This window comes from Vulpes lagopus, chromosome 1, assembly GCF_018345385.1.
Source record: "Vulpes lagopus strain Blue_001 chromosome 1, ASM1834538v1, whole genome shotgun sequence".
In the NCBI taxonomy this organism is placed as follows: domain Eukaryota; kingdom Metazoa; phylum Chordata; class Mammalia; order Carnivora; family Canidae; genus Vulpes; species Vulpes lagopus.
This window is the reverse complement of record NC_054824.1, coordinates 62738113-62758619: the sequence shown is the minus strand read 5'-3', so window position 1 is coordinate 62758619 and position 20507 is coordinate 62738113. Positions and strand designations below refer to the sequence as shown.

Here is a 20507-nt window from a genome sequence, read left to right as displayed (position 1 = left end):
AGAAATAACTTCCCCCTCGTGGACTTGACATCTGGGAGGGTGTTGTCTACCAATAAAAATCCTCAGTGAAGAAAGCATTCCCCTCTTATTTAATTAGAGATGTTCAGGGGCAGCTAAGCGGCTGGTGTGTGTTTTAGGCTCAGGTCATGATCCCAGGTCCTGGGATCGAATCCCGCATTGGGCTCAAGCCCCACGGAACAGGGGAGCCTACTTCTCTCCCTCTGTCTTTTCTGTCTTTCATGAATAAATAAATAAAATCTTCAGAAATAATAATAGAGATGTTCATAACCACCAGTCCGGAGCTGAGGGCCTGACTCCATCTCAGCCACAAGCTAAGGGCCATGCAGCCCAGTCTCAGATACGCGAACACTTGCTGGTGGCTTGTGGACATGCACCTGCCAGGGTGCACAGGGGTTGCACCTGTGCCGGCCTTAACCAAATCCCCAAACCCGCAGGACTGGCAGGGCCCCCAGGCTGACCGCCCGGAATGTGCAGTGGCGCTGAGACGCCACTATTCCCCCGCTAGAGGGCGCGCGCTGCGGCCTGGCCCTGGCCCTGTGGCGCCCCCTTGTGGGCAGAACTCCTCACACCCTTCATCGGCCCAAAGGAGGGTCCAGGCCCTGCTTCCCAGGCTGCAAGTGGTGGCGGGGCTGATGGGCCTCGGGGACAGGAAGCCAGCAGGCAGGTGGCTGGGGAATACAGCGGTCTTGATGGGTCGCACGAGGAAGCAGAAGGGCGGCTCTCCACTCCACTGCCTGGATCCCCAGGATGAAGGAGAACAAAACAGGATGGGAGAGTTCCCAATTTTGCCTGAAGGACTGGACTTGGGAGTTGCCAGCCCCTCCCGCTCCAGGGTCCACAGGGCCCAAGCCTGGGCCCATCGGCTCTCTCCCAGTGAGAGGCCAGGGCTTGCCCCAGGAGGGGCTGAGTGCGTGTGTGGCGGGGGTGTCCCAAGGAGGGACTGTGGGGCAGGGGGAGATGCCACTGCTCCTGGGCTGGCTCCAACTCCGCAAGGTCATCCGCGGCTCCATCTGACCTTGAGATTAATCCCACAGCCTCTGCCGGGCCAGCCACCATGGGCACCCACACACCCGGTTCCCTTCCCTTCTCTCCCCTCACACGTTAATTGCTCCAATGTTGATTTGATCTCCAGTTCTGCACAGAGGAAATTGCCCTCTTAGCCATTTTCATCCTGGGATTCTGAATTTTTTTTAAATTAGGCCCCTTCGGCCTCTTAGGGCCCCATGAGAGGAAAACCATTTTGGTCTCTGCCTGAAGACTGTGGGAAGAGTTGGAAGAGAACCAGACCCTGTCCTCCCTCCCGCAAGACCCCTGGGACTCAAGAGACTGCCACTCTGCCCCTCTCCGCCCCAAGCCTACCTCCCCATCCTGGGTGAGGTCATAAAATCCCAGGTCTCAGAGCAGAGGCGCATGGGGATTATCCTGGGGTTGGGGAACAGAAGCCCAGAGAGAGGAAAGGATTTGCAGGCCTCACTGCCAGACAGTGCCAGAGCAGGGGAATGGGGCCCTCATCCTTGCATCTACCCAGAATCTGGTACTCCTGCCTCCCCCTAAATTAGTTCAGTTGAGGTCCTCTTTCCCCAAGCCCAGAGGACTCAGCTCCTCAGTGCCTAGAGGGCCTGTCCTGCTAGGGACGTCAAAGAGCAGAGGCGGCCAGCCCTGCCTCCACAGAGCTGCCTGCCCCACCTTCTTTCTCCAGCAGCTGTCAGCCCACCCAGGGAGGGAGAAAATTCAGGAGAGGCCACCACTAAAACAGGCATTCAGGACCAGGAGAAATATGCACCCCCCACCCCGAGCCAGGGGTAGCCTGGGCCAGGGGTGCCCCAAAGCAGCCTCTAAGAACGGAAGACTTGGCTTCTGAGGAACGGGGTCCCCCACACCACCCAGCGCAGCTGTCTCAGACCACAGCTGGAGGTGTGGAACCGGTGTGGCTGCAGCGCCATCTTGTGGCCAGGAGGAGGGACAGTGACCCCCCTCAAGTACCCAAGGCCCCCAAGTCAGGCACATCCCCAGCTTGCCTTGAGGCAAGTCTGGGAGGTGGGGGGACCCAGTGACGGGCTTGCTCCTTCCTCTCTGTATCCCCCTACCCAGAGCCCCATCAAGGGTTTTTGAATTCCAAATCCGTAACAGTGTGCACTGGGTCAAACCCTCCCCTGTGTGTCAGCCCCAGACCACACCAAGGAGACTGGACAAGCGGGTACAAAGCACAGTGTTTACTAAAGGCACAAAGTGGGGAGCCTGGAGGGAGCTGCTTTTCCAGCAGTGACCCCGTGCTCTAACAGGAACCCGGCGCCCCCTCTTCCGGCCGCCCCCGCCCTCATACCACCTGGTAGAGAGCTGTTAGCACCAAAGGGGGGTGGGGGTGCCAGGCTGGAGGACAGACTTGTTGCTATCTGAGTCCCAGAAAGGCAGGCCTGGGCACCCCCTGGACCAGTCGCTGCCTCGGAGAAGGAACTTCCTGAACCCCCTGCTCTGGCGCGTCCTCCTTCACCAGCAGGGGTGGGGATCAGACCCAGAAGACAGAACCCTCCCAGGACCTCTTCTTACCTCTAGCACCCCTGTCCCCTCCCTTCCCCTCATGGCTTCACCTCCAGGAGCTGGGCCGAAGGGCTCTTCTCCCCCAGCCCCTTCGGGAGGACTATCCCCGGGGAGTCCCGATCCCCACAGGCTGCCAAGCAGGCACTAAGTCCAGACAGGGGGCCAACAGGAAGGAGTGAGGCAGGGCAGTTGGCTACTTCACACACAAGTGCAGCCCGAAGGTGGGGAGGGACGTGGCCCCAGCCCCGGCCCGGCAGGGCAGCGGCAGTCAGGGTCACAGCACGTCGCCTTCCTCCATGCTGAAGCTGCTCCGACGGCTACTGGCCTTGGAGGCCTCGGGGGACATGGTGGAGAAGAGAGGGTCAGAGGCCAGGGGTAGCAGGGAGTCGTCCAGAAGCATGAGGTCCAGATCCTTCTTGGACAAGTTAGGGAACGGGGAGCCATGCTCAGGCCCCAGAGGCTCGGGGTAGCCTGGGGGCCCTTCATCGCCCCCGCCCCCAAAGCTCAGGCTGTGGCTGAAGTCCAGGTGGTGGAATGGGGACGGTGGCTGAGGTGGCTGGGCTGGCAGGGGCAGCGGGGCCTGGGGAGGCACCACCGGCAGGGGCTCGGGATCCGGGACCTCGGGCTCCAACAGCAGGGCCTCCCCGGGGCCCTCATCACTAGGCAGCTCCTGCTTCACCACCTGCTGGGCCAGCTCAGCCATATTCACGCCTGATGGGGAGGTGGTGGGGAGGCCATGCACTCGAGCCTGCATCTCCAACTCCTGCAAGGTGGGGCAGAGAGGGCTGGGGCGCACACCCACGGGCACCAGCTGCCCTTGCCCCTCCCCTTGCGGGCCCCCCCCCCACCACAAACTGGCTCAGCTGGAAGCAAGTATAGGGTAGCTCCAGAGTCTAGACCGGTGTTTTTTCAAACTACAAGTCACAACTCATTAGTGGCTTGTGAAACCACTGTAGTGAGTCTTGACCAGCTCACTCTCTATTTTTTTCTTCTTAAATTGAAATAGACTTGCCTAGACCGGACCAGAATAGAAATGATCAGAATGCACTGCCTCTATTAAGAAGGAGGGTTCTTTCATGAAACTTTGATTTTTCACTTTGAGTGTGGCTATGCGTGCTGGATTGTAATGTCAATTGTACTATCTCCTCTGAGAAATGGATGAATCAGAAGGCTGCCATCCACCCGCCCTTTGTAGAGACGACCAGCCTCAGATCCAAAGAAGGCAGAGACCCCGAGCACAGCCAGGACTACAACCTTGGGCTCCAGGTGGTAGGCAGGAGTCTCCCAAGCCTTGTTTGTCTCCAGTGGTGAGACTGGGCAGTCGGCCACTTTCCGGATCTCTGCCTCCCTCCCCACCTCCCACCCTCGCAATAGGTTCACACTTTCCCATCCCCTGAGGTGAGGTGTAGGCCTATACTTGCACTGATCAGGGAAATGTGAGCAGAAGCCACAGGTGTCACCTTAAGAGCTACGCATGGCTTTAAGAGCCCACTCTAGATGGGCCTGTCACTTGGCCTGGGTCCCAAAATGAGGGTCTCACAGAACCTAACTGCTAGCTGGTATCTGTTGCTTAAAGTTGCTGGGGTTTGGCTGTTAGCCAACCAACCCGTCCTCCCTCTTCGTGGGCAATCATCCCCGTTCCCCCAATGTCAGAGGTGTAAGCACTGCCCCTGAGGTCAAGAGCCAGGCTGGGGTCGGGAGGCAGAGCTACCCAACCAGTCCAAGTGTGGGGGCCAGACCTGGATGCGGAGCAGGAGCTGCTTGTTGGTCATCTCCAGGCGCCGCGAGTGGCTCTCAAGCTCCCGGGACTTCTGCAGATCCTTCTGCATCCTCCGGATGTAATCAACAGAGGCTTTGAGGATGGTGCCCTTGTTCCAGCGAACATCCCTGCAGGCCAGACAGCGTCAGGAGCAGCCATGTATTTGCCAAGTGCTCCGCAGGTGGAAGCAAAACCCTGCTTTCATTCCAGAAGTCTATGCTGCACGTCCCAACTTTGCCCGCAAACCCCAGACACGAACAACTCCCATCTGTGGAGGAGGCCAGGCTCCATCTGCACAGAACGGACCCCCCTATGCCAGGTGACTTTGCTGCCACTACCCACCTCACTAACCCCATGGAAGCAAATAATTCAGAGCAGCCTCCTTCCCTAGGCCTTCCATTCCTGCCACCAGAACCCATCATATGTGTCCCCCACTCTCACTCCTCATGGCTCTGAACATCCCTCTGTGGTAGTCCCAGGCCCTTGCCATAGGTTCCTAGCATGACTCCTCCTCCAGGAAGCCCCGGCCCCAGCCTCACTTCCGGGATTTTGCTCATCTGTTTCAAGCTGTTCTGATTTGGGTGGAGGGATCTTCTTTCCCCTAATAGATGATAAGCTTTTAGAAGGTAGTACCCAACCACAGGATTCTCTCCTCAGCCCTCTGGCAACCAGCGCAGGCCCAGGTCCGGTGCAGGAAATACAGGTGAGTCACCTGCCAACACTCCCCACCCCCCACAGCCCCGACCCTTCCCTCTTCCCTCCCGGAAACCACTCACAGGTCATTGGCCTTGGGGATCAGCATGCCCAGCTCCTTGATGCGGTCATTGATGTTGAACCTCCGCCTCCTTTCAACTAGAGGTAACAAGTCCCAGAGGGAGCAATTAGAAGGATGAGGACCCCTGTGGGGGAGAAGGGGCCCAGCCCAGGGAGGGATGCCTCGGCCCTTCTGGGAAGTAATGGGGGACTCACGGAAGGGGACTGTTATGGGAATGCGGGGCCAGAACAACCAAGGGGCCCTTAGAGGCAGAGTCACCTGGTCAGCTGGTAGCACAGCAAAGTAGCCAGGGGTAGCCGCGCCCGGCCACAGGGCTAGGACTCCTTCCCTACAGGCAACGATCTGATCCGATATGATAAACCCATTCATTCTGAAGTGTTGGGGATTCTGTGAATATTGCTCCCCCCCCCATCCCCTCCTAAAGAGGGGCTGAGGGCAGAGGGCAGTGCTGAACCCCCCCAAGTCCCACCCATGGAGGATGTAAGATCTCGAGTAGGGAAGCCTTCCTAGAACCCAACCAGGTCAGAGTGGCTTTTTTTTTTTTTTTAAGTAAACTATCCCTGCCAACCTTGGAGCTCAGGTCAGAGAGGCTTTCTAGGCAGCCCAGATGAGAGCAAGGACAAGGGAGGCAGGGAGAAAGTGCCAGCGGGACTCACTTAGGTTGTGATTGTCTTTCTTCTGCCGCTCCTTGGCCAGGGCCCGGCTCTCAGCGTCTGGAGGTTGGGGGAGAAGGAGAGAGGAGCTGGGAGGGAGGGAGGAGAAAAGGGAGGACTTGGGAGTGGGGAGCACCGTGAGACAGGGAGGTGGTACCTGTAAGCTCTCGCTTCTGGGTCAGGTCAGCAGGGCAGGAGCTGCTGGTGACGCCCACCAGGGAGGCTGTGACCTGAGGGTCACCACTGTACACGTTCAGGTGGCTGCTAGACAGGGGCAACTGTGGGGTGAGGCGGGGAGAGGGACGCGGTGAGCACCCCCTCTCCATGGGCCCATCATCCGAGGAAAGCCACTCCCAGGGACACCGAGGGGAAGCTGCACTGATGTCCCCCAGGGTCCTGCTTTCAGTTCTAAGGGGTCCACAGCCAGCACGAGGATGTCAAAATCCACCCTGGGCCTCTCCACCCAGCAGCTCCACAGGAAAGTCTGTAGGCTTGGGAGCTCAATAAGGTGTGGCTCCTGCCCTCTGGGAGCAACCAACCAGCCTAGTGGCTGGAAGCCCTGCGGAGTGATTGCACCAGGCCTCAGCCCTGAGGGTGACAGATGAGGGGATTAAGTCCCAGGCATTAGGAAGCCCAGGGGAGAAACACCTAATCTTATTCTGGAGTTTCTGGAAGGTTTCTGGAGGGTGTGGTATTTGAATTGGGCCCTGAGCAGAGAGGTGAAAAAACAAGACAGGCAGGGGGACAGCTGAGCAAAGATGCGGGGCAGGACAGAGCTGGACAGAGCTGGCTGTCACTGGCAGAAGCTCATGCTGCAGAAGCCGACAGTGTGATGTGAGCAGGCTGGGAGATGCCACCAGGCGCTGGGCTTCCAGATTGAACTTGCAAAGAGCCTGGCATGTTGTAATGGGCTGCCGGTGGGGGGTTAAGCAGAAGCCTGGCAGGGAGAGATTTGAGCTCAGAAATGGTCACCCCAGCTCCTGCCACAGGAACACGCCAAGCAATCACAGGGCCAGAAGCCTAGTGGTACATGGGCATCCTACCAGATACATGGAAAGTGCTAGAGGGACCAAATACTTGTGCCTTCTGGACCTCTGCCCCTCCCCAGCCTTTGGTGCTCTGCTGGTAGCAGGTTTCAGACCCAACTGGCCCTGACCAGTCCCAGCTGAGCCATGGGGCAACGTTGCCAGGGCAGTGGGGCTTAGGGACTGATTTTTTGACTTCCTACTGCAAGATTTGGGGGCTTCCCCTCAGGGGTAGGAGCTGGGGCCACAGTCAGGGTAGTAGGCTCAGTCTCAAGTGGCAGATGTGAGCAGCTGAGGTTTACGGCCTTCCAAAAAGGGGCAGGGACACCTGCTCCGTGTGAGTATCTATCAGCCTATGCAGGGCTAGTTCCCATTTCCTGCCCTATCTAACCTTCCCATAATCCTGTGGCTAGATGGCATCACCCCCATTTTGCTGCTGGGAACACTGAGGTTCAGAACAATTAAGGGACTCACCAAGGCCAGAAGCTAGGCCTCTCTAGTCTAAGGCTGGCTCCTTCCCATCAGCTACCTCACCTCTGCCTGGGAGGCCCAGAGAGCATTCACACTGCCAGGAGGCTGCTGGAGGGAGGGGACAGAGCCAGCCCCCCAGCACTTGTCCCTTGCGGTGAGGGACACAGGCCTGTCCCCCCTGGGTCCTAGGCTTTTTAGAGGAGGGAAGCCCTCCCAGAAGAATTCATCAGCTCAAGGCCACCTACTTCCCTCCAGGAATGCTTTCCCTGCCTCCCCTCTGCTGAGGCCCAGCACCACTACCTCCTGCCCTTCCCCTAGCCACCCCTCCCCCAGGAAGCCTTCCCCAACTGCCCAGCCACCACTCCACACTGAAGCCCCATCATGCACGCAGCCTGAGCACGCCTCTGTGGATTCATAATTCTGCTCGGCCTTGGGCTTTGTCACAGAGGTGACTCTCATCTCTTCAGCAACATGGCTCTGCCCAGATGAGGCCCCTGTCTCTGGTACTTTCCAGGCTCAGAGCCACTATAGAACCTCTCCCTCCTCCCTCTGACATGCCCACCCCACCCTGGCCAGCAGTACCGTGTTGGGCATCTGAGTTTCAGGATTGATGAAGCCCAGGACATCATCCAGACACATAATGTTGTCAATGACGTCAAACTGAAAGAGAGAAAAGTCCATCTGGGGAGGGCCTGCTAGGAGAAAAGCACGGAGAAAGGGCCCTGGGACAGACACTGACCTGAAGGGACCTTGGAGCCCACATCACCTAACCTGCTAATCTCCGGGGGAAAGGAAAAAGGTCCAGAGAGAGTGCGAGTTGTCCAGGTCCCACAGGCCCAAGGCCAAGGCTCTTCTCCAGAAGCCAAGATGCCCAAGAAGATTGCTTTATATACTTTATCTCTGGACATGGCTGTGCAGGTGTGCTGGGCTTTCCTCTAGGACTCTCTCGTTCTCCTAGCAGAGCTTTCAAAAGTAGGGATGAGGCTTTTCCCATGAGACTGGGGCTCCCTGAGGGCAGGGCTGTGTCTCCCCTCAGACTGGGGCTCCCTGGGGACAGGGCTGTGTCTCCCCTCAGACTGGGGCTCCCTGGGGACAGGGCTGTGTCTCCCCTTAGACTGGGGCTCCCTGAGAACAGGGCTGTGTCTCCCTCAGACTGGGGCTCCCTGAGAACAGGGCTGTGTCTCCCTCAGACTGGGAGGTAACTGTACCAGCAGCACCTTGCCTCTGCCGTCAGACTAGGAACCGCAGGAGCACAGCACCCAGCAGCCGCTCTGCTCACGGCCGCCACCGGCCACCCCTCACTTACCTCCCTCTCGGGGTTGGAGCCAATGTGCAGCATGGCCATGGGGCTGTTGGGAGCACTGTTGCCGGCGGAGGAGGACATCACATGTCCAGCCCGCACCCCTGGGGAGGCAGCAGGCAGGGGCTTCGGGGAGCCCTGCGCAGGGCTGATGTGGGCGGCAAACTTGTTCCCGTAGGTCTCGGACAGGTACTCTCGCACCTTCTGGTCCCGGGACTGCTGCAGGTGGTAGGAGGTGGGGTTCTCCAGGTAGGACTGCACCTGGGGCGGGGGGAGAAGGCAAGGGTTCTAGGGCTCCTAGAAGCAGGGCAGGCGGGGACAGGCTTTGCTTTAGGCCAGGCCCTACCTTCAGGACCTCCCCGGGCACTGGTGGCGGAGACTGGAAGTGGACGGGGGTGTTGATGGCCGGGGTGGGCGGCCCGCCCAGCTGCTGCTGCTGCTGCTGCTGCTGCATGTAATGCATGACAGCCTGCTGCTGCATGCGCTCCCGCTGCTCCTCCTGCTGCGCCTGCTCCCGCATGAGCTGCATGCGCAGCCCGATGCGCGATGCCATGGCGGCCACTGGCACGGGCTCCCTGCAGGCGAGGGGGGCAGGTGTGTGAGGGGCCAGTCCCCCCTAAAGCACTCAGTCTCAGGGAGGGGGCCAGGACTAAGGGATTGCACCCATTGTACAGGACGACAGGCCCAGAAGGGAGAAGGGCCCAAGGTCACCCAACAAGAGGGTGACAGAGGTGAGACTTGAATCCAGGGTTTCTGGTTCCTGGGCCAGAAGCGGAGACCGTCTCTTCTTCGTTAACTGCAGCAGATCAGTCCCAGATAGTTGGAGTCAATCTTGACTCCTTGTTTTCTGTCAGGCCACATGGTGATCCTGGCTGATCTGACCTCAGATACAGCCCTGCCACCACCACCTCCCTGCCATCCATGCCTCCCAACCTGTAGCTTGCCTTATCTGGCTCCCTGAAGGAGCCCCCTAATGTTCAGACTTCTCCTTTCTTGCCCTACAACATTCTACTCGCAACTCAGTAATCAGAGGGATCCTATTAAATCTAAGTCAGATCCTGTCCCTCCCCCTGCTCAGAACTGTCAATGGTTCCCATTTCACTTGGAGTAAAAGCCAAAGTCCTTACCCTAAAAGCCCTCTGTGATCCATCCTCACTGCATGGTCCCCTCTTGACCCCATCTCCCCACACTTTCTCTGTTGTTCCACGTGTTCCAGTCACACCCTCCAGCCTCCTGACACTCCCTTAAACACCGCAGGCAAGCTTGCACCTCAGGGCCTTTGCACTTGCTCCTCCCTCAGTCTGGGATGCCCCTCCTACCTGCCTCCCCAACGCTCCCTTCTGTGTGTTTCCCCATTACCCTTATCACCATCTTAACTATTATGCATTTTTGCTAAGTTATTTCATTCACGGTCTATCTCTTTCTCACTAGGAATGCAAACTCCCCTGAGGGTAGGCATTTTGTCTGCTGTGCCTTCAGCCTTCAGCCCAGGGCCTGGGACATGGTGGATGTTCTAGGAATGTGTGCAGGGAATGATTACTATTTACACATCAGGTACTGGTGACACAGCAGCAAGCTACCTATATTCACTGAGCTTGGGGAGTTACATTCCAGTGAGTGAGAAAAGCAAGTGCACAGGCCATTACAACCCTGTGCAGAGATGGTCGCTTCAGGGTACCTGGGCCTGCAAGGGTCCATGGAGGGCTCCTGCCACTTTGGATGTCAGCCCTGATCATACATGGGTTTCAGTGGGATGAGGGCCTAAGGCCCCCAGGCCTAGTCTAGAAACTGGAGGAAAAGACAGAATGGGGCACCCGGGTGGCTCAGCGGTTTAGTGCCACCTTCAGCCCAGGGCCTGATCCTGGAGGCCGGGGATCCTGTCCCATGGCGGCTCCCTGCATGGGGCCTGCTTCTCCCTCTGCCTGTGTCTCTGCCTCTCTGTCTCTCATGAATAAATAAATAAAATCTTTTTTAAAAAAGGGGGGAAAAGGCAGAATGAGTCCCATAGCTGGGCCCCTTCTGTCCCTAGCTCACTGAGGGACGATGGCACATCCCTTCTCTTTGAGCCTCTCTGTCTCCCTATGCACAAAATGAAAGGTGCCTAAGGCTCCTCCCAGCTAAGAGACTCCCTGAGAGGTACAGAGCCCCCAGGATTCTGGGAGAGGGTCCCATCCTGGCAATATTACAAGAGGCCATATGACTTCATGGTTGAGCAAGAATTATGAAACAGGGCAGACATGGGCTTAAATCCCAGCTCTGCCACTTGTTGACTGTGTGACCTATGGCAAGTCACTTAACCTCTCTGAGCTTCAGCTTCCTCACTTGTAAACAATTTCTACATCAGAAGCTTGGTGAGCGGGGCAGCTGGATGGCTCAATGGCTGAAAGTCTGCTTTTGGCTTGGGTCATGATCCTGGGGTTCTGGGATCGAGTCCTGCATCAGGCTCCCCACAGGGAGCCTGCTTCTCCCTCTGCCTATGTCTCTGCCCCTCTCTGTGTGTCTCTCATGAATAAATAAATAAAATCTTAAAAAAAAAAAAAAGCAGCTTGGTGAGCATGTTAAGTGAAAACAATGTGTCTTGAACAGAGCGTGGCACTTGGTAGGCTGAATGGGTAAGTAAAGGATAAACACAAGTTTGGCAGGGTCAGCTGCTGTACAGACTGAAGGTCAGAGCTGCACCCCAAGATCCTAAGGATGAAACCCAGACCTCTGGGGGGTAGCAAAGGAAAGCAGCATAGCCTAATGCCAGACAGACATCAGACTGAGTCAGCATTAGTGGAAGGTACTGGCAAATATTCAGTGAAAATCAATGGATCATGGAAATAATAATAGTTTGCATCTATTTGAGCATTTACTGTGTGCTGGGCGCTGTTCCAAGCACTTTAACCTCAAACAGCCCCACGAGGCAGTTTTGGTTATTATTCGCCTGTTACAGCTAAAGAGAAACAGAGGCACAGGGAAGTTAAGTACCTGGTGACAGAGACAGAGATGGAACCCACACCAGAGTGGCTCCCCAGCCCATGGGGGCAGTGGATGGGGGACATGGTGACTGCTCTGTCTCCACACAGACCTGGGAAGGGGCTTGTCCCGGTTGCATGTCTGGTGGGCTCAGGACCACCAATGGGGCCCAAGACACCTGATCCCAACCAGGGCTCCCTCTACCACTGCAGCTGCTGCCTTGCAAAGCTGGTCTGCACCATCAACCTCAGAGCTTTGAGCACTCAATGACCCCTACTCACCTTCCTTCCTCCCTTCTCTGCCCCCCAGGTCAGGAATGAGCGAAGGGGCTGCCTCGGCCCCAAGGGCTCTCTGCCCAGCTCCCAACAGGACGGTCCCCAGGGAGAAAAGAGTAGATGCCCCCACCGCCCCCCTTCTCTGTTTCACACAGCTGTGGCCTCCACCCGGTTCCTCTGCTCCTACAGAGACTTAGCCTGTCTTCACCTCCCCACCCCCCTCCCACTGCAGCCGTGCAGACCTCATGGGCTCCGACCCCAGCCCACTGCCCTGCAGCTGCGTGCCCTGCACCCCTGCATGCTCACACATGCAGTGCCAGGGAGCCCATCCCTCTGGGAACAATCTGACTTCAGTTGGTCCCCGCTGGGGGGAGAAGCACCGGACCTGGCAGTGCCAGCCAGCACGAGGAGGACCAGGGGGAGAACGAGCCCCTTGTTTCTTTTTTTTTTTTTTTTTTTTTTTTTTTTTTTTTTTTTTTGAGCCCCTTGTTTCTCTGAAAGGGCTGGGTGCCCGTCCCAGGCTGAGCCAGAGCTGCCTCTGCCACGGGAGAACCTGGGCTAAGCCCCGCTCAGCCTCCCACTGGCTGTGCCAGCCTCAGTTTGCTCATTTGTAAAACGGAAGCAGGAATCCCTGCCCAGCCACCCCGACCAGGGCTGCGTGAGCCTCCTGGGAGAGGGTATCAGAGAACTGTGACCGGCTGAGGTGTCTGTGCCTTGAGAGGCATTGATAGCCCGAGCCTGTCCGCCGTCCTCTGACAGAGGGTGGCCAGGTGGCACAGCACAGTGAGGCTGCCCCACCCCTCACCCCGCTTGTCAAAGCTGTCACCCCAGCCGCAGAGCTGTTGCTCCCTTCACGTCTCAGCCTCCTCCCCTGGCCCTGCCTGGGGGGCTCTGTGGGATGAGTATAGGGCTAAGGGCGGGGGGAATCTGAGGGCAGGTGGGGTGACCCAGGAGAGACCCTGGGTGTGGGGACATTCCCTGCTCAGCCCTCAAGTACACCTGCTCACTCTCAACACCTGAGGGCCATTCCCAGCCTCCCCCAGTGCTCAGTCTGGTCAGGAAGAACTGGAAGGAGGGCCGTCCAAGGACCAAAGTGACCCTTGAGCCCTCCCCACCATCTGACCTCCAGGCCAACTAGGCCTGGCAAGGGTCCACCATTCATGCATTCGGTAACACCAGGAACCTCGAATGCCTACTATGTGCAGACAGCAGGGCTAGGTGTTTCCCTGAAGAACCTTCTCCCCTGCCTCCACCCCTAGGTAACACCCTCCTCCTGAGGGGACAAGGGGATCTAACGCCCCAAAAAATTCCTACCTCTCCCCAGTCCTATAGGAAATGTAGCAGGGACTGAAGTTTCAGCCAAGACCATGGAAACTGACACTACCTGCACCCTCAAAACCTACTACCATCCCCCCCCTACCCCGCTGTTCACACAGAGCCTCCCACCTGACTACCCCCTGCCCTAAGCTGAAGCTGGGTTCCAGCTTAGCTGTGACCAAAACAAGCTTCCCAATCCAACAGGTGCAGTTGAAGCCCTCCCCCACCTCACCCCCCACCCTGCTGTGCCCAAACTGGCTGGGTGGCTTTGGGGAAGCCACTCAACCTCTCTGTGCCTTGGTCTCCCCTTTGGTCAGATGGAACCAATAAGGGCACCTGCCTCTTGGGTTGGTGTGTGGAACTCCCTAGTGTGCCCTCAGGCATCTGAAAACAGACAGATGTTGGGCTCACCTCCAAAGCTGGGCACATCTCTGGTCGGGGCCAGGGCTGGTTTCATGTCAGCCTGTGGAGAGGCCTCCCTCATCAGCCACTTACACCTCAGTATGAACAGGCCCAGAAACAACCTTTCCTGAGGGAAGTTGTGGACGGGGAGGGGAAAGGTAGGGAGAAATCACTGGCCTCCATGAGAGACAGGCAAGGAGAGAGGATCCTCTGAAAGCATCAGAGAGAAAGATCTCAAAGATTGAGCACTGAGTGGGAAAAAAAACTACAGAATGAAATGTACAGCCTAAGCCCATTTAGACAGGAAATGGGTAAACCTAAACCTGTAGAACAGACGAGAAGGATCAGAAGTTTTCTTGAAGGCTTGCCCTGGGTCAGGGCTGGTCTATGTGCTTTCACATATTAATTCATCCACTCTTCACAACGCTACGAGGTGACTACTGTTATTGCCCTCAGTTTCCAGGGGGGAAACTGAGGCATAGAGAACTGAAATAACTTGCCCAAGGTTGCACAGTTGATGAGTAGCAGAATGGACTTAAACCAGGCTGCCCCTCAAACTTCTACTCCGGGCTCTCCCAATACCCCCAACCGTTCGGAGTGGTTACCTATGTTTTAGGGGGGTGGTAAACAGGGGTTCTTATAGTTTCTCATTCTTATTCTTTTTTTAAAAAAGATTTATTTATTTGAGAGGAGAGCGTGCACGTATACATGGGGCGGGGGGTGGGGGTGGGAGGGTGGGGGACAGAAGGTGAGAGAGTATCCCAAGCAGACTCCACAGCAAGCACTGAGCCCAAGACAGGGCTCGATCTCACAACCCTGAGATCATGACTTGAGCCAAAACCAAGAGTGGGATGCTCAACCAACTGTGCCATCCAGGTACCCTTCATTCTTACTTTTGAAGCACTTAATTAACTCTTTCAATGTGGATGTGTGCTGCTTATGTGATTTTTTTTAAGGGTGCGGAAGGGCAGAGGGAGAGAGAATCTCAAGCAGGCTCTGTGCTCAGCATAGATGATGTGGGGCTCAATCTCACACACCCTGAGATCATGACAGGAGGCTAAATCAAGAGTAGGCCACTTAACCGACAGAGCCACCCAAGTGCCCAGCATGATTCCTTTAATACAAGGCGAAAAGAAAGGGAGACAGCTTGCAAGGTTTGTGAGGGCCCAACCTGCTTCCAGTCATACCCAAAAGTGGGGTTCCCTCAGTTTCACCTGGAGTCTGGCCCAAGCTTGCCCTCCTCAGTGTGATGATGATTGTTAAGTCAGCTGAGGACCCTGGGTGGGGACACTGAGTGGCCACCAGGGCGTCAGAAGTCACATGCCCATTGGAGCTGGAGGGCCAGGACGCAGGTCTGACTTGGTTGCCACTACAGCCCCAGACATGAGCCTTCAGAGGGAGCACAATCAAGCAGCACTCTTCAAATTGCTCTTAGCTGAGCCAGGACCCCTCAATTAATTGTGGGGCCTGAACTTCTCTGGATATTTTTCTGTCTTCTAGGTGATTCTTTAAAACTTAGAGCTGGGGGATCCCTGGGTGACTCAGCGGTTTAGCACCTGACTTTGGCCCAGGGCGTGATCCTGGAATCCCAGGATCGAGTCCCACATCGGGCTCCCTGCATGGAGCCTGCTTCTCCCTCTGCCTGTGTCTCTGCCTCTCTCTCTCTCTGTCTCTCATGAATAAATAAATAAAATCTTAAAAAAAAAAAAAAACTTGGAGCTGGAAGGGATACCGGCATGGCTCAGTCAGTTAAGTTTCTGCCTCTTGATTTTGGCTCAGGTCTGATGTCGGGAGAGGGGGGTTGGGAGGTCTTGGGATCAAGCCCCGCATCGGGCTCCATGCTCAGAGCAGAGTCTGCTTGAGATTCCCTTTCCCTCCCTTTCTGCCCCTCCCCCACTCACTCGTGCTGTCTCTCAAATAAATAAATAAAACCTTAAAAAATAAATAAAAATAAAACTTGGAGCAGGAAGCAAAAAACATATACCCCATGATTCAGCAACTCCATTCCTAAGCATATGCCCAACAGAAAAGCATCCATGTGCTCCTCAGACGACACACACTAGAACATTCATAGCACCACTATGGATAGTGCCCAAGCCAGAAAGCACCAGATGTCCATCCACAGGGAAATGGATAAGAAAGTTGTGGTACATCCACACACTGGAATGCTACTCAGCAGTGACAGTGAACCCTCTGTTGCTACCCACAACACAGATGCCTCTTGCAGACAACGCTAAATGAAAGGAGCCACAAAAACGCACACAGCACCATTGATGTACAGAATGTTCAAACAGGCAAAACGAACCTTCTGTTAAAAGTCAGGACCCTGGCGACCCTTGGGGGCAGTGCCTGAGAAGTGGCACAGGACAGCTTGCAGTGGGGGCGTTAGGAATGTTCTATAATTTGACTCAGGGTGGGTGACACAGGAGTGTCAAGTCTATGAAAATGCGGGCAGGTGCTCGAAAGGTGTACACTTTGCTGTACGTGTGTTATACAGTCGTTAAATTTTACATATGAATGAGGGCAGACCTGAAATAATTTAAAAGAAGAACTGAACAAATGGCCCTCACCCCTCTGCCCAAGTGTGGCTCCGACTTTAAAATGCCGTTGGTACCAGGCAACATCAACACACTGCCCCAGGGTAGGGACAGCCTCTTTGGAAAGGCAATTTGGCAATATGTATCGAAGCCTGCGGAAGTCTCCACCAGTCCGAGGAGGCAATCCCACATGCAGCAAAGGCTTTTCTGCAACAAGATGCCCAGCATATTATATAGAGAGAAAAATGAAAAATAATCTCAATGTCCAACAATAGGACGGCTAAACAAATCATGTTGTGTTCCTCCTGGTGGAATGTTATGTTTACAGTTGGCAACCCGGGGATAGATGTCAAGTGACAACACGTAGAATGCAAAATTGTATAGAAGATCTGATCATCATGTATAAATACATGTAGAAAAACCTTTTGGGAGGAAATAGACCCAGACTTTTGATGATGCAATCATGAGTGTAATTTTTCCTTTTTACTCTTTGGAATGTCGTTCTTTTTCTATAATGAAAATGGACATGTTTCTAATCAGAAAAAATAAGTATTTTATACTAATAATTAACACCGATGGTGTACTTACTACATGTGAGGTACGCTTAAAGCACTTTATTTAAATACCACAATTACTTCATGACACGAGTACCAGTACTGCCCCCTCCTTTACACATGAGGAAACAGGCACAGAGAGGTGGTCACATGCCGAGGGTCACACAGCTAACGAGTGGTGAGACTGGTCTCTGGGATTTAGAGTTAGGTCCCTCCCCATCCTGTGTTTGGGGCAGGAGTGGCCACATTTTGTATTAGGGATTCTCACTGAAGAAGCCCCCTACGAATCAAAGGGTTTCAGCGGCCGATCTCTTTCAGCCAGCCTGGGGCCCGGGGCGCCTGGGATGATGGAATGGTCTAGAATCCCCAAATGCAGGCAGAAAAAACTCTGCCCTTCCTCAAAGGGCAGAGATAATTTCCTGTATTCCCAGAAAAACACATGTCTCGTGGCTGAAACAACAAAGGGTACAAGCCCAGCAGCCGGGATGCCTGTTTAAGCCATTTACTACGTTCTGTGCTTCTGTGGTAGGAAGAAGTTTCCTTACTGATTGGGGCTGTTACAAACTACCAGTCGTGTGGCAGCTGCCCAGTGGTGTCAGAAGGGAAATTAAACCAACCACTAAAGGAAGGCCTCCTGAACGGGTCCTGAGGCTCCCAGAGGCAGAGGGAAGGACCCCGTGACCTTCTGGGTAACCTTCCAGCCTTGGGAAGGGAAGAGAAGGGGAGATTCCAGGACCTGGGTTTGTTTTGTCTTCCCTGAGCTCCCTCTGGCAGAGGCAGTGGCAAAGGAAGGCCTGATGAACTGAGAAACAGAACAAAAATGTACACACAATCCCCATGCCTTAGGCGGTAGCCATTTGAAATTACCAAGCTGGTCACGGGTCCTGGCACGGGCTGGGGTGGGGGGGGCATCCACTGGCCTAGACCCAAAGAGAGATGCGGTGGGGGTAGGGGAGGAGGTGGCATAAGATTCCCAGGAGCGGCAGTCTTGCATATAAGTCTCTGTAAGAACCTGGCATCAGAAAGCTTGGGTTGGAGTCTCAGCTTCAGGCCTGACTGTCTCAGACTAGCCTCAGCTTTTCCATCAGTCAAGTGGGGTTTACCAGCTGGAGCCACCTCTTCCAGAACAGTTATGACCTAAGTTGGGATGCTGGGTATGGGAACCTCTGCAAGAGTGAAAACATAGAGTGGGGAGAGATGGCACCACTTTGTCACTGTTTACTGTCCCATTGTCCATGACCACCTAGGGTATCCCTGGATCAGTCTCCTCTTACTGTTTCTCCTAAGTTTCCTTTAAGAAAAGGCACACACATACACACATGTGCGCGCGCGCGCACACACACACACACACACACACACACACCCATATCAAGGCCCTGGGCTGGGGTGAGCAGCCTAGTAGGAGCCCCAGCTTGTCTCTCTTGATAGGACAGGGCAGGAAGGCCTTGGGCCAGCTTTTCCTACTGGGCACCCCTTTGTTTCCTCTCCAAAAGCCTAAAGTTTTTAGATGATTTTCTTTTCCAAAGCTTGTACATCAGATAATTCACTGCAGTGCAATGGAAGAGGCAGGTGGGTCGTCAGGATCCTACCTCAGGGGTCTCAAGAGACCACAAGCAGGCAGAGCACTTGGCACAATGTCTGGCACACTGGAAATACTCCATGATTCAGGGGGTTTGTTATGCGGCCCAGGGGTTCCCTAGAGGTCATGAAAGGCAGCAGCGGGGCCCTCTGGCTACCTCTAATACCAAAAAAGAGCAAATGGAAATCACACTCACTACCCTTGGTAAGTGTGCACTTTTGATTGGAAGGTACTTGGTATCAGGAGCAGAAAGGTGGTCAGTGGTATGTGCTTTTAATATGCACAGATTTAAAGTGTGTGGCTCAATGCATTTTGCAGGCATGCCCCCTGGGTCATGACCATCTAGATCAAAACGGGGTCCCTAAAGTACCCTCCCCTAGAGGGTAGGAATGTCCAGTCTCACCTCCACCCCTTGGCTGAGTGTCACCTGACCCGGGACAGATATACAGACGATCACATAGGCTGTGGGCCTCTGTATCTCCCATGGAACGCAATCACTCTGCCAAATGGGACCATTCTTGGCACAGGCTGAACAATCCCCCGTTTGTGATAAATAAAGATTAGGAGACAGGCAGTGACTTAGAGGAGGAAGCAAAAGCTCCAAGAGGGGTCTGCACAGAGCACATCAGTGGCAGCATAGTAGAACTCGAACTCAGGCTTCACCCCATTCCGGCATGCAGAGCACCTGCGTTTAGAGGACCCACTGCGGGAGGCCGCAGGGAGCTGCGGGGCCACGGCCAGGGGAAAAGTGAAGGGCGGACAGGTGCTTGTTTTTAAATCTCTGAACACAGGCAGAAGGAAGGGAGGAGGGAGAGGAAGGAGAGGGGAGGCAAAGGGCAGCCACGGGAGCTCCTGGCCTGCTTAGCAGCCTCCAGGGCCCACAGCTCAGGCCCATCAGCCCCACGTCCCAGCTCACATCCCACAGGAAAGGGTGGGAGCTGGCGCCTCCTGGCTGGCCCGCCTGTTGGCCCTGGGGCAAAGCACGGCAATTGTGCAGCACATGGAGAGGCTTCAAAGCCAAAGCCAGACCAGAGAGGCGCCCATCCTGCCCGGAGGGACCAGCTGGACCCTGGCGTGAGGCCTGCCCCAGGAAGACTGCCACTAGGCTTTGGGGGCAAGGGGTCATGCAGCTGAAGGAAGCATGGAGAAAAGAAACTAGAAAGGTCCTCGTCTACCCTCGTGATGTGTACAGATAGAGCTCAGCCACACATGAAGCCACTCTGCCTGCCTGCCTGTCTCTCCTACACACACATACACACACACGATGGCATATCCCCCACCCTGCCCCTCAGTGGGCAGCTGCCTTTCTGCTCTCTTTCCCTCACCTGCTTGCCCCCACCTCCCTGACACTTGGTCCACTTTAACATCCTGCCTGTGGCTGCACTGCTTTGTTCTCTAGTCATTTCCTGGCCACCTACCAGTCTCCCCAGGTACAAGGAAACTTCTGAAGAAATCAGCTTTCTTCTGAACCTCCACCCCATCCCACCCATCAGAATTCCCAGAATGAGACTCAGGGCCCCAGAATGCTGCTTGTCCACTGACCCAACACATGCCCAGTTATCACCTGTTCCCTCTCTCAGCAAACACTCCTGAGTCCCTACTCTGGACAGGGCACTGAGCTAAGTATGTGACCTACATCAGAGCATGTGTCCCCCACAAACACCTCAGGGGACAAATAGCACCTCTGGCAGATGAGAAAACCCAGACCCAGAAAGGTTAAGTGACTTGTCCAAGGTCACAGTGCAGGAACACAGTGAGGCAGGCTTGCAAGTCCAAGTCTGTCTGTTGCATAACCATCACCAGCTCCTGCACAGATGAAGAAACCAGGGTCCTATAGGGAAGACCCCTATAGATGGATTGTTGTCCCCCTAAACTCCCAGCCCCGCCTCACTCCCCCATCCAGTCACCCTCAGTGAATCCTACAAATGGGTCCCAGGGAGGCCCCCAAATGCAGGCCAGACTCCACCTGCTGGCAGACAGTTCTCTTCTGTTCAACCGCCAAGACTGATGCATTGCCAGGGGCTCAGGAGATGAGAGATCTGGATCTCACAGAGGCAGATGCCCTGGGTCATGAGAGACCCTTGTGGGGACGGGGAGATTATATCAAGCTCACTAGAGAGAAAAGTGATTACCGAGGTCTGACCTGGACTCCAGCAGGGGTGGGGAGGGGGTTCCCCAGATATGAAAAGGGCCTGAAGCGCAGGGAAGGGACTCAAGATGGGACTCCAAGTGGCCCAAGCCCCCACAGAACTCCCCCAGCCCATCCTAGCCAGCCCGCCTCCCTCTCCCCACCAAGGGAAAAGCAGCTGAGTTTTGGGGGATGCTAGGTCAGCCTGTACAGTC

At 55.4% G+C, this 20507-nt stretch overlaps 1 protein-coding gene across 3 annotated transcripts in view; it reads right to left on the bottom strand.

Moving 5' to 3' along the window:
• Positions 1–2219: 2219 nt before the first annotated feature.
• TFEB (transcription factor EB) overlaps positions 2220–20507 on the bottom strand; it is a 55964-nt gene continuing 37676 nt past the window's right edge. For all 3 annotated transcript variants that reach the window (XM_041750586.1, XM_041750575.1, XM_041750594.1), the window contains 8 exons: positions 8889–9117; positions 8549–8803; positions 7825–7902; positions 5904–6024; positions 5750–5806; positions 5095–5170; positions 4299–4446; positions 2220–3322 (listed from right to left, as the gene is read on the bottom strand). In XM_041750586.1, the coding sequence (XP_041606520.1) occupies positions 2834–3322; positions 4299–4446; positions 5095–5170; positions 5750–5806; positions 5904–6024; positions 7825–7902; positions 8549–8803; positions 8889–9095 (1431 nt within the window). In that variant the 5' untranslated portion in view covers positions 9096–9117 and the 3' untranslated portion in view covers positions 2220–2833. The remainder of the gene's footprint in view (positions 3323–4298; positions 4447–5094; positions 5171–5749; positions 5807–5903; positions 6025–7824; positions 7903–8548; positions 8804–8888; positions 9118–20507) is intronic.